We start from the raw sequence: 27,438 nt of genomic DNA, 5'->3' as shown, positions 1-27,438 counted from the left end.
TCAGGTAACAACATTCTTTTTCCTTACTAAGTTCTCCTTGGTGTTCAGCTGGGGCCTCAACACAAGAATGAAGAATTTGGGGAGAAAGATGAAACCCAACAATCCAGCACTAGAGACCAAGATGGAGAAGACCTCCACGGCCACCATGTATTTCCCCTTGGTGCTCAGGTAGGCTGGCACAAAGGACACCCAAACACTGCAAAAGACTAACATGCTGAAGGTGATCAGCTTGGCCTCATTGAAAGTATCAGGCAGACTTCTGGCCAAAAAAGCCACCACAAAACTGACAAGGGCCAGAAATCCCAAGTAGCCCAGAACAATGGAGAACATGAAGACTGAGCCTTCATTGCACTGCACTATGATCTGACCTATCAGGGAGTGCGCGTCAAACTCTGGGAAGGGGGGAGACACTGCCAGCCACACTGCACAGAGGCCAGTTTGAATCAGACAACACGCCACGATGACAGACATGGCCAAACTCTTCCCTAACCATTTTCTCATCCTGTTGGCTGGTCTGGTGGCCATGAAGGCCAGGACCACAGTGAGGGTTTTGGCCAACACTGAAGAAACAGCTCCTGTGAAAGTGATGGCAAACAAGGTCTGCCGGAGAACGCAGGATTCCTTTCTGGGCTGGCCAATGAACAGAAATGTGCAGAGGAAGCAACACAGCAGGGAGAACAGCAGGGCACAGGTGATGTTCCAGTTGTTGGCTTTGACAATGGGGGTGTTCCTGTGCCGAATGAAGCTCCGCACGAGCACAAGTGTGATGGTGGAGAGCAGCAGAGCAGAAGAAGCCAGAATGATTCCCAAGGGCTCTTCATAGGACAAAAATGTGATGGCTTTGGGAATACAGTGATCCTGGTTCCTGCTTGGATGCTGGTCCTCTGGGCAGTCACTGCAATGATCTGCATCTAAGAGAAACATGCAGGGATTCAATATTTCAAAGTGTGTCTGTGTCACCTTAGGCTGTCTGGCAACAGTGCAGTGCGATCATATTATGAAGCATGTCAATTAATATATACAAAATAAATCACTCAAATTTTTCCTTACATCCATCACTGTATGTAACACAATCAGGTATCCTTTCAATGCTAACCTTTAGTAAAACTGGCATCAGGCTTTACCCAAAGGTCAGCTGTGCTGTGCCTAGGAAGTGTGTGCTGTCATGGGGGGCAAACAGCCGGCCAGCAGGTTCAAGGATTAGATACTGGTGCATGTTGCTGCCACCAGGATCCACCTCCTCTCTTCCCTGGCCTGACCCCACCCCATCCACAACATGCCCCCACTTCTGAACCGGCATCTGCAGCAATGTGGTTCCTGATCTGCAACTGCTTTGAAGCAGATGCTTGGTTTGGCCCAGTGGTGGCACCAGCTTCACGCCATCACTGGGCCTTTTACAACAGTAGACCCTTGCCCCACTGTCATAACAGTCCCATAGGACTGGGCCATACGTTCTGCTGATTTGCTGCTTTACTGACTGCATCAGTATGATGAATTGAGGATTGGGCCCTCAGGGTCCAATCCTAAAAGTTCATAGCACCGGTGCTGAGCTCCAGTGCTGGCACTGGGTGTTGTAAACATGTCATAAAGCACATTTACGGCACCCTTGGAGTAGGTGGTGCTGGATGAAGAATGCCATGTGACTGCGTGGAGATAAATGGGACCACCAGGCAGTGGTATAGCCTATCAGTTTTGGGATGGTGATCTGAGCAGGGGAAGTGGGGAAGGGGAAAGAGATGGGGTGGGAGGGGTGTGGGAGTGGCAGAGGCCTCCTCCGCAAGATCATATCCTTTGTGTCCGACCTAAGAGCTTGACATATAGGTTCTCACATCTGTGCCAGCAAAATAGCTGGTGCAAACATGAGAAGCCCCATAGCGGGATCTGAGACATTCCTCAGGGGAAGGGGACAATAGTTCCTTGATGCCACAGTTCCTCTGAGTGCTGGGAAAGAAAAGATTGGGCTGGAAGACCTTTGAGCAGCTCATTTCCACAAACTTCTGCTACACCGATTGGATGGAGCATCACCTTCTTCACTTACCCAGCTGGCTGGAAATCCTCCCTTCAGAACACTGAGCGCAGTCATAGCAACAGATCTGCTCCCCCTGGCGTACCACCTTTGTCTGTCCAGGATGGCAGCTCTCAGTACATGTCGATCGGGGTGGCATCTTCAAAAAACCCCAAAGGAGAAATGGTTAGCATGGAAATCAACTGTTTTCTCATTGCTGTGATGTTTGGTTTTGTTTGTTGTCCACGAGAATACAGTTATGACACACAGCTCATGAGCTCTTCTGACCTCTTATAGGTATCAATTTACTTCTATACAGGCGTGCGCCGCTTAACAACACTTCACTTCATGACTGATCGCATATATGATGATGGTCAAAGCACAATGAAGGTGCTTGTAAGCAGGCAATCGCATCTCCCGTAGCCTGCAGCAGAGTGTCTGTCTACACAACACAGAGGCCCTTAATGCAAAGAAGAGGCCATCTGTCTCCAGTAGCCTGTGCAGCCAGCTAGTGTCTGGCAGGGCGTGTCTGTTTCCACAACAAAGGCAATAGATTGCACTGAATGTTCACTGAATGACCTAATCACATAACAGGGATCAGGGAATGTATCCCTGTCTTTAAGTGGCGCACACCTGTATTTACCTAAGGCCTTTCTCATCAGATATTACTCAAGACGGTTTACATAGGTGGGCTGTCCTAGTTAGTTCCAATGAGGGTCTTTACAATATTGTTGTATATATAGAATCCTTCAGCCTCCAGATGTTTTCCTTTAGTTCCTTTACATACCACCTCTTCTCATCACCTTAATCAATTCAGCCTGAATATTCATAGGAAGAGATGGACAAACAAGAGGACAAAAGAGCATGGATAACATATGCCTGCACATGTGAGAGTTTGGCAAATATAACAACAACAACAACAACAACAACAACAACAACAACAACAACAACAACTTTATTTTTACCCTGCCTTTCTCCCCGAAGGGACTCAAGTCTTCATCATTCGCAGCTCCTCAGTGAACCAAGGAGCCGCTCCGAATCTGCGATGTGGCGGAGGTCGCTCTGGAGCAATCTCATCCACTGCCCTGGTCATTTCCCCATTCCAAAGGTCAACCAGGGCCTCAGATGAGATGCTAGTCTTGGCAGTGGGAAGATCCCCCAGAGCCCTCAGGAAACCTTCAGGATCCATTAGCCTCCGGGGGCGGACCATAGAAAACGGTCCCCTGCCTCTGCGGAGGTAGGAAGTCGCAACAAGCCTAAACCTTACTAGGAAGTGATCTGTCCATGACAACGAAATGATCTGTCATGATCATCTTGATCTCCTCTACATCCAGATCACTACCCCCGTGCCCAGCTGTAAACACCAGGTCCAGCACGTGTCCTGCAGTATGTGTTGGGGCCAAGATTTTCTGGGACAGGCCCATGGTTGTCATGGAGGCCATGAAATCCTGAGCCGCACTTGCTGCAGGGGCCTCGGTATGAACATTGAAGTCCCCCTGCACTAGTAGACGGGGGGGGGCCTCCAATGCTTCTCCCAAGATCACCCCAGTCAGCTCAGGCAGGGAGACTGTTGGGCAGCAGGGCGGGTGGTACACCAATAGAATCCCAATCCTGTCCGGCCCTCTCAACACAACATGCAGGCACTCGAACCCATCAAACTGCTGGACAGGGCACCTGGCAAGGGAGATGGACTCACGATAGACCATTGCAACTCCTCCTCCCCGTCCCTGCAATCTTGGCTGCTGCAACACCTGGAAACCTGATGGACAAAGTTCGGAGAGATTAACTCCTCCCGCCATGTCCAACCAGGTCTCCGTAATACGTACCAGGTCGGCTTTCTCATCCAGGATTAAATCCCGGTTATCCATGGTTATTCATGCTTATCCATGGTTATTCATCCTAGTCTACAAGCACAAACATTATAACAAGTCAGTCAAATTTGTAAGTGTTACACTTGCATCACTGTTATGATCATCATAGAAGGCTGGCAGATCCAGAGTAAATCCCAGTGAATGCCATAGGGCTTGCTTCAGAGTAAGTGCATCATGTACAGGAATATGCATTCCCAGGCATCTGCTGAAGAGTAATTCTGGGTTCTTCTACAACTATGGAACTATAGCTCAGAAAATGCATCCAGATCCTTCCCACCTGATCAAACTTCTGTTTCCACACAATGGCGCTTCCATTAACGGCAAACTCTTCTCCTTCAGGAGCCCAGGGGTCCATCTTTCCTACCTTGACTCTACGGAAAGAGTGATTGAGGAACGTGACTATGTTGACGATATCAAAACCTGTTGCCAGTTCCCCATTTTCAAAGAATATTTCTTCGCCTGCGTTATTGTTGAAGCGAACGTTTCTCAGAAAGTGGTGAAGCTGATTGGAGGACAAGAAAAATAAAACACTGGGTTCAATTGTGGAGCAGGAGTTCTTTTGAGATCACTGGAATCTGCCACCTTGGCCTTCTGGCAATGCAGAGACTGTGATTATATAAGCAGATGCATGGCTAGGTCATTGGACACCCGGGGCCCATACATTTTTCACACACACACACACACACACACACACACACACACACACACAGACGTATACAACAAAATTATTTTCAGTTGGAGTCATGACTTGAAATAAATAATATTCATGGTCAGAAAATAAAGGCATTGAACATTTCCCCACAAGCAAGGGGTCAAAGTCTCTGCACCTAGTACTCTGTGATATCCTGCCCCTGCACCTGGAGGTTCAATGTAGCCAGAATGGTTAATAACCACGGATAGACCTGTAGTCCACCATTAATGTTTGGAACCCACTTTTAAAGTCATCTAAGGCAGTCAACAACAACACACAAAGTGCCCAATGCCCCACATTAATTAGCAACCCCTTCCTCCTAGTCAACAAGCTGCAGGAATTCCGTGTGACCTGAAAGACCTTGCATGCCAGCAAAACCCATGAGAACATTTCTTTATCTGTGATTATTATAAACTTTGCATAGTAAAACTTTCTCAGAGCTATTCTCACCCCCTCCTCCTATTCCCAGTCCCCATTTGCACCAGAATTCACAATTCATTTAATAAGCCCCAATAGGAATCCTTCAGTCTATTGCTCCTCTACTCATCTCCGTCCTTCCAAGATAAGAAACTTTCCATCCCCAATGTTATCCCCTCCCCCACATGTCCCCCTCTTTGTCATCCTGTCCCCACAAGATTCTGGCGTCCACTAACTTAAAAGTGACAATCTAACTTCAACTCAGTCAGTGACTAACACCACCCAAAAGTCCCACTAGTGTCATGACTAGGGTTAGTGTCACCCCCATTAACTTTATTTATTTATTTTACTATACAAAATTCCAGGTCAACCAACAAATCAGTAACCAACAAAGAAAAAGTGGCAAACGTGATGACACACACAAAAGAATAGGAGTGCTAGTGTGAGTTCTCATCCATGGAAATTAGAACTGACTCAGACTAACACTTATTGGTTCCATGCTGTTTTATCTCACATCATTTGCTCTTGGTACAATTAGGGCACAATCCTAACCAACTTTCCAGCACTGACCTAGCTGCAATGCAGCCCCAAGGTAAGGTAACAAACATGCCCATATGTTGAAGAGGCCCCTTTGACTGTCTTCCCACTGCAGGATGCTGTGCACTCCACATTGGCACAGCTAAGTCAGTGCTGGAAAGTTGGTTAGGATTGCACCCCAAGTCTCAATGGTTAGTTTTGAGTTAAAGAAATTCACTTTCTGTTACATAAGGCAGTTGTGTTTTCCTTTTCTGGTTATTTGGCTAGAATGTTTGACAGAAAACAGATAACATGGTTTGCTTCATTACATTTTGCATTGTTACCTATCAAAGGATATATATCATGATGGCATGATTCAAACATAGAAAAATATCCACAGTTTAGGCCACTCATATTATCACCGTCCCTGAGTGTGTCACATGGTACTACCTGCCTCCCTTGAGCTAAACCACTGTAGACATACTAATATTGTGACATTCAGTTCAGAGGTAATCAGCATAGTAGCAGAACTGAGGGACAGCCTGTCTCAACTGGGTTTCTCACTGTTAATAATGAGCTTAAAAACAGTTAATACATGGATGATGCGGCAGGCAATTAACAACCCAATCCTAGCCACACTTTCCTGGAAGTAAGCCCCATTGACTCTAATGGGACTTACTGCTGAGTAAACATGCATTGGATTGGGCTGCCAGTCCTTTTCCAAATAGAAAAGACTTGGGCTTAGACAAACTAAAGTGAAAACATTGGCTCACTTCTCGCTCAGTCCAGTTGCATTGCAAGAGTGGATCCAAGTCCATCCGTGACCATACATAGTAGAGGCTTCCAGGAAACTCCTACCTGCCATGGCTGAACAGCCCAAATATCCCCTGTGCCTCCAGTTCCCTTCCATTTATGCTTGGATATTGAAGAGTACATGGAATGGAGAGCATGTGCTACGGCATGAGCGGCATTGTAGATATTGTAGCTCTCACCAGACATTTTCATTTCAAATATAGAACTAGGGAGACTGCTCAGCTTCTCCTTCCCAGTGCATTTACTTGCATTTGGTGGATATAAGTTAAATGTGGGGAATGAACACAGAAATGCAGCTGACCAGAAATCATACAAGTAAGAAAACACAGACCGATACGGATTTATGGCCTTAAGGAAGTTTTCATATCTTGGCACATCCTTTGTGTGCAGTTCGAACGACAAGGTACCATTGAAGGATTTGGGTGTGAAAAAAAGTGGGTTTAATACAGTTGCAAAATCCCACTGAGATGTCATGATCCATACTTTTTCTGTTGGGTCTTGCTGACCAATTTCATAAAATATTAGAATCATTCGCAAACTTTCCATACATCGTGAATCTCCATGAACAACAGTCACGTTGCTTTTGGATGCAGAGAGAGTAGATCCTATACCAAATAGATGATCTTTAAAGGGTTTGTTATCATTCAAGTACACCTTTGCTTCCAAAATAGCCTTCGTAAAAGCCACACAAATGTTGTTCTGGAGGAACCTGGGAATGAGAGTCCTCAGAAATGTTTCTCCAGTGTCATTGTCTGAAACGAGGACACCAATCCAGTTCCATTTGAAATATCTAATCAGTCGAACAATCCCAGTGCACTGAGATCTTGCATTTGGGACCATCTGGTAGAGAGAAGGGAACTGAGTTCTGTCACTCAGTGCAGAGTCAAAGAAGTCATAATTGAGCTAAGGGGAAAGACAAGGAGCTTTTTAGGGCAGACAAACATCTGATTTTTCCTAAATAAAAAGGTCCTCTCTCAAATGCCTGGCAGGTGATATAGTAGAGATTTTGTACTTGATCCTGTAAGAAAAATTTGGAAGTCTCTGTTTTCTGGGGTGTAGTGTTTTGGGCAGGATGACCAAGAGGCTTAGGATAATTCATTCAGGCTCCAATTCTGTCAACACTTTCCTGGGAGTAAGCTCCATTTACTATCCTGGGACTTACTTCTGAGTAGACAGGCATAGGCTTGGGCTCTCAGGACCCAATCCTGTCCAACTTTCTAGCTTTAATTCAGCTGTCAATGTGTTATGCATTGCATCCTGCAGTGTGGGGCATTCATGAAGGCCTCCTCAAGGGACGGTATTGGAGAAAATATTTTACCCACATAGATTTGCTACTAATTCAGTACAAATTATTCCCTCCTTAAAGTGGTTTTTGAAGAACTTAATCAGGTTTTGACAATTTCACACAAAACTTGATTAACATTTGATTCCAACTATGTGCTAAATGGACAGAGAAGAGTCTTCTGTCTTCACTTGTTGTAGCCCAGATTGTCTGCTCTCCTAGCAATCCTAGTGGCTGTACCTCTCTCTAGATTAGGGAACACACATACCTGTGGGATCCTGTAGATATTTAAGATGTGAGGCATCAGCTTCCAGTTTTGAGGAATGAGCCCCCCAATGATGACAATGAACTCCTTTTTCTTGCTACAGATGTAATTAAGGGGATGTCCCTGATGTGTGAAAAGGAGACGCATAGTTCCTAAACAGGATCCCCTGGCATTGTTATCATTTTCAATTGATAATATAATCAATGTCTTATTTGTCAAGAGGTTGACATCTTTCTCGATTTCGAACCTGGCAAACATCATGGCAAAGAGACGCTGAAAGTACTTTGGAATTATTCTGAAATGAGACAATCATGTAGTCTTAAGCTCTGGTTCATATTCCATATGGTGAATGGGAATGCTCCATGCTCTTTGCATGTGCTCTTTGCATGTGCTTACTTGTGCTTAAAATCAAGTTGATTGGCCCTCATGCCCCTCTGCTTTTATGAACTTTCCAGCTCCTGCTATGCCCAGTTACAGGCAAAGAATTCCCAGTAACATCTTTCAATAACCCAACAAGAAAGCGAGGTGGGAAATAATATAGCCCTATCACACTAGTTCCTTCTGAACAAAAGTCTGAAGGGATCTGGTCACCTGGCCTGCTGGATGTGTCCACTCATATTCCCATAGTTTATGGGTGGTTGAACAGGATGACAAGTTTCTTCTCCTGGAACAAGCCAATGAGGAAAGTGGAGCCTCAGTTCCCCAACTCCTGAGAAGGGAAGGCTGGCTTGAGAGGTAACGTGTTTTGTTTCTGTCACGGAACAGCCCTTTGCTCGTACCTTGATGACCTTCAAGGGTAGAAAGAGACAAACAAATCCCCTTATATTGCAGGGATTGTTTCATTCAAAACTGGTTTTGTTTTATTTTGGGGGTGCTCTAAGAGAATTTCCTGCTTACAGGCAGGGGTTTGGACTAGATGATCTATTAGGTCCTTTCCAACTCTAAGATTGTATTATTCTTTACTTTGCCACCATATGCATGTCTCCTCATTGTGTTCAATGCGGCTTAATTCCAGGTCAATGTGAATAGCCACGCAGCCCTAAGGCCTAATCCTATGGCACCTTCTGTTGATGGAGCAGGTGTTCCATCACTGGAATCCCTCTCCACTACAGAAGCAGTGACAGTGCATTCAATGGAGCCACCAGCGTGAATGGCTGGCAACCATGTGTGTGCACCACCAGAAACCTCAAGCTCTTCCTAGAGCATGCAGTGTGCACCTCCACCTTTTAGAGTGGCAGGAGATGGGATTGGACAGTCTGTGTCTCTAATCAAGTATCCATTTTGCCTCTATTGATTTATTTCCTTCTACATTTTAAACTCCTCCGGCTTTTAAGAAACCAGCTTTGTTGCTGACATAGATCTGAGTAGCTCCAAGCGACTGCATTCGACCCAGTCTGGGGGCTTAGCCTACTGGCACCACCACTGTCACTGAGGCTCACCCTCAACATGCCTCCCAGCCTGATCCTTCCTCAGAGCACCTACTCTGCTGACCCACCTGCTCTGGAATGGGATCTGCACACCTTCCACGTTCAGGGGCCTCCAGCCATTTGTGCAGTCAGCACAAGGCGCGGATCACACTGGGCCAGTAGTCTTGGCAAATTAGCCTCATGATTCCTGCAACTCTTCAAACTCCTGTAGCAGATATAGATAGAGCACCTTCGGCAAGCCTGGCCAGTGACTCACTAAGCCTCTCTAGCTTCTTCGCACATTTGCAGCCAAGTTGATGACACAATTAGCACCTCCATCATGTTCTCCTTGACATGTCTGAGTCCAGGACTCTTGTCTAGGTTGGAATCATTTAAGGGGGAGGCCTGAGATCAGCCCCAAGCATTCAACAAATGATATGAACATGTGGTCAGTGTTTATGGGATTGCAGCCCTAGCAACTGTTTATGATTTTGCCGAGTTGCATGAGTGAGTAGTGAATACACTGCAGTGATTTTCAACCCCTGTGAGTGGCACATTGGTGTGCCATGCACGGTCTGCATGTGTGCCGTGGATGTTTGGGAGGGTCATTTATTAGGCCATTGGGTGATGTGAGCACTCTGACTGGCAGCTGGGTGTGCCTTGTTCAGGAACCCATGGTGAGTCTTTACAATTTTACACCCCTGTCAGTATGCCATGAGCTGAAAAAGATTGAAAATATCCGATACACTCTATTGCTTTGTATTTTGACTCCACATTTCTGCTACTGCATTATTATCCCCACAATAAATGCGATGCATTGTTACATAGTCAGCATTGTGTCCCATAGTTTTTGTGTGTCAGTCCACAAACTTGTGCCATTGACCACCATAATCAAACCTGCAGGCCTATTAGCTTTCCTCCATGTGTGGTCATGTTCCACATGTCTTTAAAAGCACACCCACTAGCAAAACCACTTTAGAGCACCGGCTGCAGCTCACATAACCAAAAGTTCTGTTCCTTCTTACAAACAAGCTTCTCTGCACAAGGATAATGATCAGGGCACATCGAAAGAGTTCTAGCCTAGTGTTAATAATAACAATAACAATAATAACAATAGCAATATTTATTTTGTGTTCATCTTGACCTTCCAGTTCTCTAGTTGCTGGGGTCTTTTTGCATATGTGAACTTGAACTTCATGCCACCACTACTGCTCCTATTGCCACCAGTCCCAAAGTATGTAATCCCGAGTAATTTTTCTACGTATATTTCCAACACTGAGTTTAAATCCAAACCACAACCCAACTTACTTTCCTTCCAGGGAAGACACATCTGGAGCTTCTTTAAAAGAGAGATCTTTCTTGTCAACAAGTATGAAAGAGGAAAAGACACCAATAGTTACATCTGGAGACCGATAGCTGATCTTCTGTGAACCCACCCCCCTGTAGTGGCAGTTGTTGCTGACAATGTAAGGCAGCTGCAGCAGTAGCAGCAGCACTGTTGACCGTCTGAACAGCAGCATATCTGAACCTCAGCCCCACAGCATTCAACCAATTTCCAGTGACTTCCACACACGGGGCAGTATGAACACAATCATCAGTCACGAGCAGAAATGACCGTAGAGGGGCTGAGCGAATCCCCACTGCCAAGTCCCTCCCTTGAAATCTTCATAGTCAAGCAGTAGATAACACAGCTGTCTACACAGAATATCCCAGAGCTACATGGTGTAGCTGGCTTTTCCAAAGCTGAAGTGCATATTTTATCCTCAGCTCCCGAGTGGAGTCAGCTGTTGTTGTTATGAGTTTTGAAGGTGGCTTCAGATTATCCCTGGGACTTCTCTAATGGAAGGCAATGATTTAGATAATTGCCAGGCAGATGATCGCATTAAGAAACTTTTTCAGATGCCTGTAAGGCTGAAGGAGCTGTGCACATGTGTGTGTGAGTTTGTGTCAACAGCCCAACACATGTAGGACCCAGTGTTTGCTGATGGGTGCATGGATGGTGATCAACAGGTGGAGGAGTTTAACCGTCCAATCCAGAGTCCAGCACCCTGAGGAGCAGCAGCACTAAAATGGTGACCGCTGCATCCTGAGTGCACCAGGCAGCTGCTGGTGGCTCCTTGAGGGAAGGGGATACTCATTCCCTTCCCCCAGGTAGGAGAGCAGGTCCCAGAATGGGGCTACTCAAGTCTGCACCGGAGAAACGGCCAGCACAGAGTTGAAATGCCCCAGGAGGCCTGACGCAGAGTTCTGGACCCAGTGGAGAAGAACTCTGCCTGTCCCATCCCACTCCCTGCTACACTTTCAGGGATTCATGAGCACCATGAGTGGCTGCCATCTGCCCCCTGCCCATTTTGTTTGTCTGTCCCTCCCACCCCATTGCCTTTTGCACTCCGCTTCTTTTCTGGCTGTTCACTAGTAATTCAGCAATGGGCTTGGGACTAGCTGGTTGCTCTGCGAGGGCCTGGTCATAATTCTTAATCACCATCTAAATTGGTTTGTGATGGTGGTTATTTTGCCTACCCCAGACTGACTGTGGAGTGGGTTTTGGGTCTTGATATAGGTATTTAACGTCCTGGTCACTGGCGTTAGAAGTGCAGGGTGGGCAGGCAGAAGACATTCTGGGTGTCCAGTCTAAGTCAGCAAGGATGAGGGGTGAACCAGAACTGCTCCCATGATGCCTGACCGGCTCGAGGAGGCCGGCTGGCAAGCCCCTTGCCCAAACTGGTGGGCCTTGCAGGGGTGACCTGCAAGGCATAGCAGTTCTGCTGACTTACCCTCTTCGGGCAACATTGAGAGGCGGGCTTCATAACATTTGAGTTACGCCTGGAGTCGGGTGGATGCACTATGAGACCGGGGAACCAAGACGGCTAGGGCCATTTCCCCCGTTTAGGGACGGGTTTTTTGCCCTGTTGCAATATTTTGTATTCAATAAAGTGGCCCATTTTAATTCCATACCTGATTTCGGCTGTTTTTATTTGGGGAATGCGTGGTAATGTGAAATTAGATTCAGCCTGAAATGTCACATAGCACGATCCACCATTTAGCACAGCCAGGCCACTGCCACAAGTAGTAAGTGACCACAGCTACATGGTAGTGGCCTCCTGAACAGCCCTGGCACCAATACATTGGTACTGGGAGTGGGCTGGGGTGGGCAGAACAGAGTGTGGGAGGAACAAGGTGGAGACAGAGTCAGGGGGGTATGTTTTTTGAGACCAGGAAAGGGGCAGTGTTGATTACAATAGCACCACTGATATCCTATCCCCCTTTCTGGCCTCAATCCACTTTTCCAGGTCCACTCAGGCTTGAGCAAGCAAAATTGATGGAACAGGTCAGAGGAGACCCATAATGTTAGCAGAGGCTTACCAGGCAAGGGAACAAATGGTCCCTTACGTAGAGGAGATCTCCAGGATTATCCCTCCCCTCCACCAGATGCAATAGGTGCTTTGGTGGTGCAGCTGGAGTGGTGGGGTGGGAATGTAGATAGGATTGGACTGTAAGTTATTTCACAATGAAATGAGACACAAAAGCTTCACCTTTCTTCAAATCAATCCAACATAGTCAAATTTCCTGACAAATTCAAACTCAGCAGTTTCTCAATTTTTTCTTTGTAATTCCTTTGTTGGAAAATAGTAGCTCTCAGGTCCACGGCTGAGGTCAGTGGAAGTGATGACACTGGACCTGTGCTGAATTATTTTCAACTTACCACAGTAGAGTAGAAATGAGCAAGTTCAATTGGATATTTTTTAATGAAAGTCATTTTGATTGTGCAGTTATTCACCTTTTTGATGCAGTCTGGCACTACAGTACCCACTGGCTGCTGCTTTTTTCTGCCGAGTGAATTAGGGATACAACACACCTAGTGCAGTCCGTGTAAACTGCCCTAGCAGCCTTGGCCAAAACCAGACAACACAACCAACAAAGCCATTTATTTTTTTCCACACTCAAACTCCTTAAGTGGTATTTATTCCCATTTTGCCATTATCCAGGCCCCTGCTGAACTCCAAGTTCCTTGCATGAGGTCTCTCTATATTTCACATTGGCTTTCATGGAGTGGTAGAAAATGCTACAGAAAACATGACTGTGTCTGTCAGCCTCTGGCCCTGTTAGCAAACGCTATACTGCTTATTATCCTGATAGCTCCAGGAAAGAGGATAGTGAGCTACGATATTTTATTGTCTCTTGCAGACAGCTGTATTGTCTTGGAACTTAGTTTCCTTCATGGGCGTTTAAATGTGCAGCTTTTTAGGTTGAGAAGATGCTGATGAACTCCCATGATGATACCAGCACTGGCAACGCTTCAAGCCCAAATGTGTTTTTTGAGAACAGGAAAGGCAGTACTGATGACAGTAGCCCCATTTTATCCTATCCCCCTTTCTGGCCTCAATCCACTTTTTCAGGTCCACTTACACTTGAGTGAGCGAACTTGATAGGTCAGAGTAGACCCATAATGTTTGCAAAGGCTTACCCCCATGCAAGAAAACGAATGTTCCCTTACCTAGAGGAGACCTCCAGGATTATTTACCCCCCCCCCCACAGGATGTAGTAGGTACTTTGATGGTGCAGCTGCATCAGTGGAATGGGAACATAGATAGAATGGGACTGTAAGTTATTTCACAATGAAATGAGACAGAAAAGCTTCACCTTTCTTCAAACCAAATCCACTGTGGTCAAAATTCCTGACAAATTCTAATTCAGCAGTTTCTCAATTTTTTCTTTTTAATTCCTTAGTTGGAAAACAGTGACTCTCAGGGCCACAGTCGAGGTCTGGGGAAGGGATGACACTGGACCTGTGCTGAATTATTTTCAACTTACCACTGTAGAGTAGAAATTAGCAATTCCAATAAGTGGTGTTGCTAGGGGGTGCAGGCGGTGCGGGTCGCACCGGGTGATGTGCATGGGGGGGTGATACACTAAAATTGCGGTGGTTAGGAGTAACCCCAACATATTATATACCATTGGATGTGGAATTTTGAGCAGAATGCAATGCAATAAACCAGAGTGAAATATCTCCTTTCTATCAAAAGTTATGACCAATAAACCAGATAACAAAAAATGCATGGATCTCTATGGAAAGTGAGTTGCATCGCATGTTTACTCGTGAGTATGCAAACCTGTCTTAGTCCGTTGGAAAGGGCAGGCTGAGAGGAATCCAAGGACACCAGAACAGTCCTGATTCAATGAATGCAGCCCCCAAAAATACCTGAAAAGGACGTCCTTCCCTCCAAGCAGATGAATGTATTGAGCCCTATGGAAAGCAAAACTAAGCCTCACTGTCGCGTTTACTCACAAGTAAGCAAACATGCCTTGGCTGGTATGGAAGATCGGGTGAAGGAGAGTGCAAGGCTACCAGAATGGTCCTGAGCCTATGCACCAGGAGCTAAACAAGTGCTCCAGAAGGCAGCTTCCCCTCTCCACTGAAAAGGATCCAAAAAACCAGAGGCTTCAGCTGATGAGGCTGGCTCTTGCTTGTTTAATCATTTGTTTTACTTTAATTATTTGTAGTTATTTATTTTAATTTGCCTGATGATGTCACTTCCACCATGACATCACTTCTGCTGGGTCTTGGGACAGATTGTCATTCTAACAAGTGGGTCCCTGTGCTAAACATTTGAGAACTGCTGTAATAAGGTATTAGTAAATTGACACCCGGGGGTGTGGGGGTGTGACACCACTAGTGACTAAAATCGCAGTTTGGAGGAATAATACCATCATAGTATATCAATCAATGTGTAATTTCTTGCAGAATGCGTTCTATCTTTGTTCTATCTAAAGGTACAGCCAAAAAACCAGGAGTGATGGTACAACACCACGCCCACCACCGGGGGTGTTGCCCCGCCCACTGCATGGGGGGATGACACGCTGCCATCCCGCACCAGGTAACACAAACCTTAGTGATGCCACTGATTCCAATTGGATTTTTTTTTAAATGAAAGCCATTTTGATTGTGTAGATATTCATCTTTTTGATGCTGTCTGGCACTACAGTACCCATTGGCTGCTGCTTTTTTCTGCTGAGTGAATTAGGGATACAAAGCACCCAGTGCAGCCCATGTAAACTGCCCTGGCAGCCTTGGCCAAAACCAGACAACACAACCAACACATTCATTTAATTTTTTCCACACTCAAACTCCTTAAGTGGCATTTAATCCAATTTTGCCATTATCCAGGCCCCTGCTGAATCCCACATTCCTTGCCTAAGGTCTCTCCATATTCCACATTGACTTTCAAATACTGTGCTGCTTATTATCGACTCCTGGTAGATCCAGGATATAGTGAACTATGATACATGATTGCCTCGTACAGGCAGCTGTATCATCTTGAAACTCAGTTTTCTCCTGGGCAGTTTCCTTCACAGGTGTTTAAATGTTTTTTAGCTTTTTAGGTTGTGAAGATGTTGATGGGTTCCCATGAAGACACCAGCATTGGTAACCCTTCATGCCCAAATGGCAATGATGGCCATGACAGAGAAACCAAGGCCAATGAAGAAGCGAGAGACCCATGGATCTTGACTTGCCAGAGTGTTTTGGATTGGAGAGACCCATGGAACTTGACTTGCCAGACAGTCAGTGTTTTGGGACGACAATCAATTTTTAAAACCAGGAGCCAGAGGACATGGAGCAAAGTTCAACAGCACCAGAATGGGTGACATGTTGGAATTGTGCTTTAGAACTGAAAGATGAGACAATTGTTGATCCCCTTAGTGTGGCTCCCCAAGAATTAGAGACGGGTGCAGGACCCTTTTGGCCAAAACCAATGGTAAATATACACGCTTTACAAAAAGTGCTTATGACATAGAAGGGTGGTGGGAAGTGTGCTTATAACCGGGGGGGGGGGGTCTGTGAATATTTGTGCTTATGGTTTAACTATACATTTTTATAACCAGAGGTTGGAGGAAATGGAGCACAGGATGACAGCGCCAGAATGGGTGACATACTGGAGTCGTGCTTTAGAACTGGAAGGAGAAGAAGAAGCAAGCATCCTCCCACTTGTTGGGGACCACACAGCGGCTGGAAGCCGAGAATTAGAGGGGGATGCAGGGCCCGGTCGCCTCATTTCACCAGTAAATATATGGAGGTAGAAGTTTGGGGCAATGTATTGGGGCCTGCTATTCCATCGTATATACTGTGTGTTGAGAAAATTTTTCTTTGTCTAGACAGATGAGCTGGTTAGAAGTGTTCAAAATCTGTCTATTGGGGAGCTTCTAGGACAACCCTGCAAAGGCCTGTTCCTTGAATGACTTGTTGTGGCAAAAGGAGAAGAATCACCTGTAAATAAAAATGTTTTACAACAGACACTTGTGTCCATATGTGTGCTAGTCAACAACACGGCAGATCAAATTTTAAAGAACATATATTATTCACCAGGGTCAGTCGGGAGCTACGGAGGGGTGAACCTACTCTACCAGGAGGATAAAAAGCAAAGTAATTCACTGACCAGAAAACAAGTTAGCACATGGCTTTCAGAACACAATGCTTACACACTGCACAAATAGGCATGAGTCCATTTTAAAAGAAACAAAACTATTGTCTCGGGAGTGGATGCTCAATGGCAGGCAGATTTAGTGGACATGCAGCAGTTTTCTAAGTACAACAATGGTCACAAGTATATCTTAACGGTGGTGGACATACTGTCTAAATATGCATGGGCTAGGAGCCTAGAAGATAAATCAGGAAGGCAGGTTTCTGGGGCTTTTTAACATATCTTCAAACAGGGAAGAATACCTCGCAAGTTACAGACTGATTCTGGTAAAGAGTTCCTGAACAAGCCTGTAAGGGAGCTACTAAAAAAGCACAACGTCCACCACTTTGTTACCAACAATGAAGTCAAAGCTGCAGTTGTGGAGCATTTTAACAGGACTCTGAAAACAAGAATGTGGAGATTTTTTACAGCTACGAACACATTCAGCTATATTGAAGTGCTTCCACAGCTTATAAGGTGTTATAACCATTCTTTCCACAGAACAATCAAGACACGGCCTGTGGATGTTAACAAATTCAACACACTATCTGTCTGGAGAACAGTTCATGGAGACAGGGTACACAGAAAAAAAAGCAGCTCCCTTGTTCAGAAAAGGAGATCACGTACGAGTCTCCAAGCTCAAGGGGGTTTTCGAAAAAGGTTATGAACAGAGTTTTACCACAAAGGTTTTCATAGTTGACCAAGCCCACCACAAAGCAAAAAGGCCTGTATTCAGGTTAAAAGATTATGCAGGGGACCCAATTGTTGGGACATTCTACCCTGAAGAATTACAAAAGGTGAAGAACAAGGACCAGGTTTACAGGATTGAAAAAGTTCTAGCTACGAAGGGGCGGGGTAACAAAAAGCAACACTTGGTGAAATGGTTAGGCTGGCCTGTCAAATTCAACAATTCGGTTGCGGGTGCAGATCTGCGTGAACCTGCATAGGTGAGAAAATGGGGGGAAATGGATTTTATATCACTCTATCTAGCAATGCATGCTCTAAAGTATTTCCTCAGAACACCAGTGCATCTTTCACCACACAGCTGGCATAACCCCTGGAACTGCCGGGGGACTGGGAAGTTGGATTAGCAGAGATACAGTACCCGCACAGCTGGAATACAAACACAGGATGCAACATTTGAAATTTCTAATGGGGTGAGGAAGTGGGTGTTTTTTCTACCAAGGGGCTATTACGCATCCATACCTAAGCTGCTGGATCACATGAACAACACCATGTGGGCCCACGAGGCCCCCCGGGAATGGTTCCGCACTATGACACCATGGCTAGGAAGGTCAGGCTTAAACCCCCTTTACTTACACATTTCTAGAAAATGGTGAGCTGGCCTATATATTAGGGCTGTTCCCTGGCAACCCCGTCAAGAGAGTACATTTCACCGCAGATATAACAGCAGGGTTTACCACTTTGTACATCTACTCAGATATTGTAGCACATCAGATCGTGGGAAACTATTATATTTGGCCCATAGTTGCCTGGCAATAGCTGGCAAGCATTTGGCACCCTATATAGGAGTTCCTTTGTAGGTTCAATATTACTTTATTGGCCCATGATTTCACTGCAGTAGCCAGCAAGCACTCAGCAAAGTATAAGGGACTACATTAACAAGTGAAATAAGCTTTTACTGGCCCATATTTGCCTGGCAGGGGCCAGCGAGCATTCAGAACCCTCTCTGGGGTTACATTTGCAGGTGCATTTATTTGCCCGTGTTTGTCTGGCAGTAGCTGCTGGGCATTCAGCACCCTATCTGGGGCTACATTTACAAGGGAAGTAGGCCCTTTAGTGGCCAATGGTTGCCTGGCAGTAGCTGGTGGGCATTCAGCACCCTGTATGGGTCTACATTTGTAAATGAAGAAGGCCTTTATTGGTCCATGGTTGCATGGCAGTAGCCAGCAAGCTTTCAGCACCCTATTTGCAAGTGAAGTAGGCTTTACTGCCCCTCGTTGCCTGGCAATAGCCAGCAAGTATTCAGCACCCTATATGGGACTACATTTGTTAGTGAAGTAGGCATTTACTAGCATATAGTTGCCCAGCGGTAGCTGGCGAGCATTCAGCACCCTATATGGGGCTATGTTTGCAAGTGAAAATGGTATTTATTGGCCAATGTTTGCCAGGCAGTGGCTGGTGGGCATTCAGTACCCTATATGTAGCAAAATTTGCAAGTAAAATAGGTCTTCATTGGTCCGTGTTTGCCTGGCAGTAACCAGAGAGTTTCATTCCCCTATATGGGGCTACACTTACAAGTGATGTCCTTCAGTTGCCAATGGTTGCCAGGAAGTAGCTGGCGGGCATTTAGCACTCTTTATAGGAGTAGGTTTTTGTGAGTGAAAGAGGACTTCATTGGCCCCTGGTTACCTGGCAGTGGCTGGCAAGCATTCAGCACACTGTATGGGCTACATTTGCAAGTGAAGTAGGCCCTCATTGCCCAGTGTTTGCCTTGCAGTGGCTGGTTGGTATTCAGCACCCTACATGGGTGGGCTGCATTCATTCAGAATTGGGGCAGCATCTGTTGCAGCAGTATTAGCCTTTTACCAGTGCATCGGCCAGTGGAGGTTGGTCGCTTATAAGTTCTACCCAAGTAAGTACTAGGCCAATAGGCTATGTGCCGGCCTGGCCTGCAGATGAACAGTACCTGGTGTGATAGGTACCACTAAGTGAGTGTTTGGGTGCCCGGTGTGATGGGCCTCCCATGTGGGGGCTGTGGCTGCGGCCTGATCAGGGATGGGTGTGATAGTTCCTAGTTCTTTTGCCCAGTGTGATGGACACTTAAGGTGTACTGTTACAGGTCTTAGGTTACAGATTCAGGTTACTTACACTCCTTTCTGTATTTTCAAGTCATTGCTGAGTGTTCCCCACCTGTATCCGCATCATTCTTATGTTCTTCTGTTCTTATGTTCTTATTGGACACTCCATTGTGCTTTGGGTGAGGAAGAGGGCATTGGCCTTGGAATTTGGCACCCAGCTCGACTTGGGCGACATGGCGGAGATGTAGTGGGCTTCCAAGAGATGTATGCTCTGGGGCCAGCTATTCCCTTTGCTGTGTGAACTTTCTGGATTCCAGGACACCTGCTCAGGTACTGTTAATACACTTTAGTGAGAATGACCTGCACCAGAGGACCTCGTTGTCCTTCAGGCTACTGGTCTGTAGGGATCTTGCTCTGACTCACAGCTGGCTATCAGGAATTGTCATAATTTGGTCAGACATGTTCCCCAGAAGGGTCTGGCTTGGGGCTCTCTTGTACCCTCTTGTAGTTGACATCTCCAGGCACAAGATCTATGCATACCTAAGGTGGATAATGTCTAGACAGGGTGGAACCTCGTCTTCCACCCTGAGATCATGTTCTCACAGAGTACATCTATCTATGACTGGGGCCGATATTTTTCTGTTTCATCTGCAGCAGGGTCTGCGGAACCTGTAGGGTTTTTACTTGGGGTGGTGGGGCTTAAGCGCTAGGTTACCCCCCCCCCCGTGTGGCAGGTGGCGTGCTGGCTGGGTAGCCAGGAGCGGGGACTGGCATACATGCTGAGGTTAGTAACGCCAAGGGGTAAGCCAGAACTGCTCTGACAACATTTGCCCGGGTTGATGAGGCTGGCTGGCGAGCCCCTTGGCTGGTTCAAGCAAAGGCTTACACAAGGTTTTCCAGTGTGGGTCTGTGCTGGCTGGCTGCCTTGACCCTTTGGGGTTGGCTGCGATAGGATAACTCAGTCCTCGATTGAGTGACACCTTGGGCCAGGATGTGACGCCCTATTGGGGTCAGGGGGAGATAGATGGCCAGTGCCATTTTCCCCAAGCTATTAGATGCCAGCATGCTGGGGGACTTCAGATAAATTTCTCCCTGCTGCAGTTTTGTTGTTTATTACTAAAGTTTAAATCATTCCAAGCCTGTGTCTCGTGTGCTTCTTTGGGGGGTGCCAGTGTAAAACACTGATCAGACTGGTGACTGCTTAAGACATGCTAGATTATTTTCCAACTATGATGAAGACACAACTTGTCCATAGGATTACATAGAGACGGAGAGGGGGGAGGTGTGTGATGAACTGGGAACATAAGTTAGTGCTGCAGATGTTTGTGTCTTACCAGCTGCTCTCTGGTATTTAGGTTAGGTCTCAGTACAATAATATAACACTTGGGGAGAAAAATGTATCCTAGTAGCCCAGCACTGGAAGCCAAGATGGAGAAGATCTCCACTGCCGCCATATATTTCCCCCTGGTGCTCAGATATGCTGGGACAAAGGACACCCAAACACTGCAAAAGACCAACATGCTGAAGGTGATCAACTTGGCCAGATTTCACTGGCATAGATCAGAATAGCCCCGTAAAGGGTGGCTGGTGCGTGACATGGGGTAAGGGGATAGATATTTGTTTTCTCCAAGTTGCACCACAGCCACCTCCTCACCCGCACTGGATACAGCCCATGCCAGTTGGCCTGCCTGCTCCAGCACAGGTGAGGACTGGGCTGCCTGGGCTTTGTGATATGGTTCTCAGGAAAGGATTACCAATGATCTAATTCAGTTATCTGCAAATGCAAGTCCCAGAACCTCAATTATTCCCCCCCCCCCCAAAAAAAAGCAGTTTATACAGGTGAGATTTAGGAGCAGAGCAACAAGAAGGGGTTGGGGGTGTTTGCTAAAACCTTTTCTGTGCACATTGCTGCCAGTGGTTTTTCTGTTTTTCATGGCTCATTTATAACAGAGATGGAGATATGCAAGAGGAAAACACCTGCTTTGCAAGAGCCTTCCAACCCCAGTGGAATCCTCCCTTTAAACTGACGGCCCAATCCTAAGCGTGCAGAGCACCAGTGCAGCAGCTGGTGCTGGGTGTTGCAAACCTAGTGCCACAAACATTCTCTTACACTGAGGAGACCTCCAGCCTGCTCAAACCCAGCACTGGGTACAGTGTGGGCTGCGTGTCCTGAAGCTATGGATGATCGCACGTACCTGTGGAATCTTGTAGATACTTAAGATGTGAGGTCTCTTCCCACTAAATTGATGGCCCAATCCTAAGTGTGCAGAGCACCAGTGCAGCAGCAAATATTTTTCTGGAGGAGCCTCAGTCTCAGTGTTCGGTGAAAATGTTCTCCATTGTCGTCATCTGGTATGAAAAGGCCAATCCAATTCCATCCAAAATGATTAAGCAATTGAACAATTCCAGCATACTGAAGGCTTTTGTTTGGAATCTTCCAGGTGAAAAGGGGGAACTGAATTTTATCATTCAACATGGGGTCAAAAGCGCCATAGCTCAGCTCAGGAAGACAAATTTTTTTAAAGCAAGAAATGTATTCCTTCATTATTAAACAGTGTTTTTCTTCTTACATTCAGAGAAAACACTACTCCAACAGAGGTACCCTTCAAAAACTTGCTATTGGAGCAGAGAGCACTGATACACACATAAAATTATACCATGGAGTGAATGCTAAGCAACTATGAGAGGAATTGCGTTGACTCTTGTCTGACTCATGGCTTAAAGTACAGGCTTAAAGTACCTCATGCTCTGTAATGAGGTGAAGCAAACCCTACTAGAATTATAAGGCCATGGCCCTGTCATTCCAAGAAGCCCAAGGAATTAATGACAGCAGCTTCTGCTAAGTAGTCCTGTCAACTTCCACACTTGGAGGGGGTACAGGTAGGGTACTGGAAGCCCATCTCCACTTCTCTCATTGAAGGTGCACACCTGTGAAGAAACATGCCTATGAAGACACATACCTGTGGGATGTTGTAGGCATTCAAGATGTTGGCCATCTGCATGGAGTTTTGAGAAGTGAGCCCACCAATCGCAGCCATTAACTTCTTCCCCCTGACACAGTTGTAATTGGAAAGTTTCACTTTGCTGAAGAGGAGTTCCAGAGTGTTCCAAGTGGTTCTTCTTGAATTAAAAGAATCGTCCAACATCTGGTGTCCTAGCGTGGCATTGGGCATCAGCTTGGCATTCTTGTTGATCTCACTGATGGCAAAGAGAAATGCAAGGGCATGCTGGTAGTATTTAGGCATGAACCTGCAATGTGGGGTTTCTCAAATGTAGTCTTACTCCATGGATTAGATGAACAAGTTCACTTTCTCTACATACCCTGATCTCATTGAGGTGCTCTTTGCCGGAGATTGCTGGCTATTTCAGAATCCCATGTTCTGAAATTCTGCTGTCCAGCTTGCTACCCACACAGGGTGCTGGAGTGTGTTCCGGGACATTAACACTCTCCACAAAACACTGAGAGTCTCAAGACTTGTTTTCAAAAGATGGGGAAAGGTTTCATTTTTCCACCAAGTTGTGGTTTACTTTATGAATTGCCTGCACAACCTCCAATAAATCACAGAAGACAAGGCACTTATAGGATGGTAGAGCCAGAGTTTATTAAATAATGCATATATCAGTTTCAAGCATGGCCTGCAGTGGACATTACTTCCTATCACATATAAATTCCCACTTAGTCCTCCAGTGCTACGCTGGAGGAGAGAGTCAGCTGCTGTCTTTTCTCCCCTTTTAAGCTATCCCGTCCTGACTCCATGCTTAACTTCATCAAATGCCAATAATGCTTTCTCAATAACATCAGAAAAGGGGGTTGAGGAAGCTCAGAGGTAAGTCCCATTATAGTCAACAAGGCTTTCTCTTGGGTAAGTGTCAACAGGATTGCAGCCTCTATCTCATAACACACACACACACACACACACACACACACACACCACTTGAAGACCAACAAATCTGTTGAAGTGCAAACATTTCTGTGTCGCTGTATTTTGAAGCTACCAGCTGCCTGTCCTTATTTCAGGAGACCCTTTGCAACCTCCCCACCCTGGAGCATCTGCTGCCCGGCTAGGCCCATGAAAGTCCCCCTGCCATTACCACCCAAAGGCACTCTCTGGGATCAGCAGTGGGCTTTTTTGAGGCACCCAGGCCTTTAGTACCTACCCAGCAATACTGATTCAAGACACACATGCCAGGCTCATTGCAATTTACTTACACTGAAATTGTCTTTTAATGGAAATTCTCTTCTAAATCACATTTAATGGAAAGAAAGATGGACTTTATATCAGGATCATGATTCTTCCAGTGTCATTTTAGCAGTGTGAAAGAGCTGCCTGTGCATCACAAAAACCCTGCGTGAAACCGAATGAAAGGAGATGCCACTGAAGGCAATGGGAGCTGTTTGGCCCTGTCACACCCAGAAGGCTCACTTCCATTGGCTGAAATGGCTGTCCATTGACCTGGCTGAAGAGCACTGTAGCAAAGCAGGGCTAAAGGCTCTCTCTCTCTCTCTCTCTCTCTCTCTCTCTCTCTGTGTGTGTGTGTGTGTGTGTGTGTGTGTGTGCGTGTGTGTGTGTGTGTGTGTGTGTTTGCTTGTGTGTGCATACACATTCCTTTTCATCAAGTTAAGAGCAGGGCTCTGCTGGAACAATAATTGGGCAAAAAAATGACATATGAGGAACCTTTTCTAATGTACTAAATGCATGCATGTTCCAAAGTGTTTTACGAACATCAAAGTAGTTGGACTTCACAATTTTTTTAAAAGACAAACCATAAAAGTGAGGGGGGAAATAATGAGACAAGTAAGAAGAAAGAGAAGTTCAGTCAGGTAGCAAAATCCTTTTTCCTTACTAGCTGTTCCCTGGTATTCAGTTCAGGCCTCAGCACAATAATGTAGACTTTAGGGATGAAGATGCAACCCAGCAATCCAGCACTGGAGGCCAAGATGGAGAAGATCTCCAAGGCCACCATATATTTTCCCTTGGTGCTCAAGTAGGCCGGGATAAATGATACCCAGACACTGCAGAACACCAGCATGCTGAAGGTGATCAACTTGGCTTCATTGAAAGTATCTGGCAGTTTTCTGGCAAAGAAAGCCACGGCAAAGCTGATGATGGCCAGAAAGCCCATGTAGCCAAGCACAGTGTAGAACATGGTGGGTGCACCTTCGTTGCATTGCACTATGATCTGAGTGGATTGAGAATGCATGTCTGATTCTGGGAAGGGGGAAGACGTGGTCAGCCACACTGCACAGATGCCAGTCTGAGTCAGAGAGGAGAGTATGATGACCGACACTGCCAGCCTCTTCCCTACCCATTTCCTCATCCTGTTTCCAGGCTTGGTGGCCATGAAGGCCACCACCACAGTGAGGGTTTTGGCCAACACACAGGAAACAGCAGTGGAGAAGATGATGCCAAACACGGTTTGGCGGAGAAGGCAGGTCACCCTCCCAGGCTGGCCAATGAACAGAAAGGAGCAGAGGAAGCAAAGCAGCAGAGAGCAGAGGAGGGCACAGGTGATGCTCCAGTTGTTGGCCTTGACTATGGGAGTATCGTGGTGTTGAATGAAGACCCACATCACTATTCCAGTGACTGCAGAAAAGAAGAGAGCCAAGGAAATCAGTGTAATTCCCAAGGGCTCTTGACTCGACAAGTAAGTTATTGTTTTAGGGATGCACTGATCCTGCTTCCTGTTTGGGTGGTGATCTTCTGGGCACTTGTGGCAATCTTGTGGGTGTCACTCACGGAGTCCTCCTCAAAGGAAGGGAATGTTTGTTCCCTTATCTTGGAGCTGCATTGCCCTTATGTCAGTGCTGGAAAGGGGTTAGGATTGTGCCGTTAGTTATATATCCACATACTGGCATGTAAGTATTGTCATATTCTCTCTATGGATTATGGCAATCCTTTCATCACCAGGATTGGGCTGTCGCATGGAGCTACTTATGACAGCAGAAGACATCCTCTGTCGTAAGGTGGCTGCCAGCAGAGTATGCAGCACTCCGTTGGTGGCCATTTTGTGAGCGCTGCTTCAAGAGGCAGCAGTGCTGCAGCTCAGCCAAACAGACCCTGCAGAACCAAGTAAGGTGTTCAGTGGGGGGAGGTGATGAATAGGAGCGGGGGGAGTGGGGGTGGGGAGGGGTGGCTACTGGGAAAACCGGGTGAGGAGGGGGAGGACCAGGGGCATGGAGGCAGCAGGGGTTGATCAGTCACATGAGGTGCCTTGTCAACTCTCAAAAAACTGAGAAATCCCAGTGAGCTGTTATGATCCAAACCCTCTCTATTGGTTTCATTTTATCACGTTCACTTTTTGACAGAATCTTGCGTAAACCCTCCATGGAACGAAACCCCCCATGAACGAGAATCACGTTGCTTTTGGCTGAGGAGATGGTAGAACGTGTTCGTTCCAGTTGATCATGAATCTGCTTTTCCATTTCTCCCCAGAAGGACTTGAGTGTTGGAACAACTTCCCTAAAAGCGATGCAAATGTGGCTCTGGAGGAGCCTGGGCTTGAGGATCCGCCCAAAGGTCTCTCCGCTGTCATCATCTGAGACAATGAGGCCAACCCAGGTCCATCCAAAATGCCGAAGCAGCTGCACAATCCCATCGTACTGAGACTTTTCATTTGGGATCATCCGGTATAAGGAGGGGAACTGAGTTTTGTCACTTAAGGCTGGATCAAAGGAGCCGTAGCTGAGCTAAAGGGAACGCCAGGGATATTTTCAGAGCACAGTAGAATCTTTCACAATCTGCAAATGTCATTTGATGCCCCAAAATGTGTGACACAATAGAAGTTTGATTTCAGTTTGTGTTCATTGTCCAGCAAATATTGTGGAGACTTCTGATGCTGCAGTCTGCGCAGGATTACTGGAGTCCTAATTATATTTTATGCATAATTTCACATGTCAGAGTCTAATTAATATTTTTAAAACGTTTAGGAATTGGGATTTGGAGCAGAGAATTGGGTGATATGTGCTGAGCTCTTTCCCTACTTAGGAAGGAGGGGGAGAGGAGAGATGCTATGGGTGAGAGACAAAGAAGAAGACGGGTTCCTGGAATTTGGGCTGCAGCTGAAGGCAGGATCTTTTTATTGTTGCCTGTACCCTGAACCAAAGGAGGCCTGGAGAATCTGAGACTTCTTGCCATCAGTCCTGCTTCAAGGCACACTACTGGCTTGGGTCATGCTCTCTTGGGAGGCACCCAGCACCACATGCATGTGCAAATGGGGCTCAAAATAAAAAGAAATAAAAGTGCTTCTCAAGCAACAGAGCAAAGGAGATTAGATTCTGCTTGGTAAAAAAAAGGAACCAGGGCTCTAATACACAATATACACAGAAATTCAGGTACTGCATTATTTAATACCTGATGATGAATACCTGAATATCTAACATGTTGTGGGCTAAACAATGCAGAGCCATTTTAACTCATAAATCTTGATGGGAAACATGCTTCGGACTAAAGATAGGTTTTCCACTCCCAACGCTGTAATCCTATAAACATTGTCCTGTGAGTAAATCCCATTGAATTCAATGAGACTTACTTCTGAGTAGAAATGCATAGGATTGTGTTGTGAGGCTCCCACCTGTTGCACCAATACTTATGGGTAAAGACACATACCTGAGGTATCTTGTAGAGATTTAAGATCTGAGGCATCTGCCTGGAGTTATAAGGGGTGAGCCCTCCAATGATGGCCCTTAGCTTGTCTTTCTTCTCACAGTTGTAATTGAGAGGACTCTGAAGTCTTGAGAAAAGAACTTCCATCGTGCCAGCGCAGGATCCTTTTGCATTGAAAACAGTTAGACAGAAGGCGTAACTCAGTGAGCTGTTGGGTAAGAGGTGAAGATTCCTGTTGATCTCACTCATGGCAAACCAAACGGCAAGGACATGGTGGTAGTTGTTAGGCACTATGCTGCAAAGGAGATTTCAGGGAGTGTTAGGGTCCTGACATGCACAACTTCTGAAT

The 27,438-nt window shown here is 46.1% G+C and overlaps 1 protein-coding gene across 1 annotated transcript; it reads right to left on the bottom strand.

Annotated features, from left to right (window-relative positions):
- On the bottom strand, positions 1 to 27,236 carry LOC136654023 (vomeronasal type-2 receptor 26-like). Its single transcript, XM_066630885.1, has 5 exons — positions 27,093 to 27,236; positions 25,980 to 26,173; positions 22,446 to 22,683; positions 2,039 to 2,153; positions 1 to 911 (listed from the first exon to the last, which is right to left on the bottom strand). The coding sequence occupies exons 1-5, from the start codon at positions 27,234 to 27,236 to the stop codon at positions 1 to 3; spliced, it is 1,602 nt and encodes a 533-aa protein (XP_066486982.1).
- Positions 27,237 to 27,438: the final 202 nt, after the last annotated feature.

This window comes from Tiliqua scincoides, chromosome 5 (assembly GCF_035046505.1).
Source record: "Tiliqua scincoides isolate rTilSci1 chromosome 5, rTilSci1.hap2, whole genome shotgun sequence".
Lineage (NCBI taxonomy): Eukaryota > Metazoa > Chordata > Lepidosauria > Squamata > Scincidae > Tiliqua > Tiliqua scincoides.
The sequence above is the reverse complement of the archived record's forward strand: the minus strand, read 5'-3'. Positions and strand labels throughout refer to the sequence as shown.

Excerpts from the sequence above, each read along its gene's own strand:
- LOC136654023 (XM_066630885.1), bottom strand. The coding sequence starts at position 27,236 with ATGGAAGTTCTTTTCTCAAGACTTCAGAGTCCTCTCAATTACAACTGT. Across the intron at positions 22,684-25,979 it reads GGGCGGATCCTCAAGCCCAG|TGAGATCAACAAGAATGCCA; the intron begins GCTCCTCCAGAG and ends CTTTGCCATCAG. Across the intron at positions 912-2,038 it reads GAGGATTTCCAGCCAGCTGG|ATGCAGATCATTGCAGTGAC; the intron begins GTAAGTGAAGAA and ends TGTTTCTCTTAG.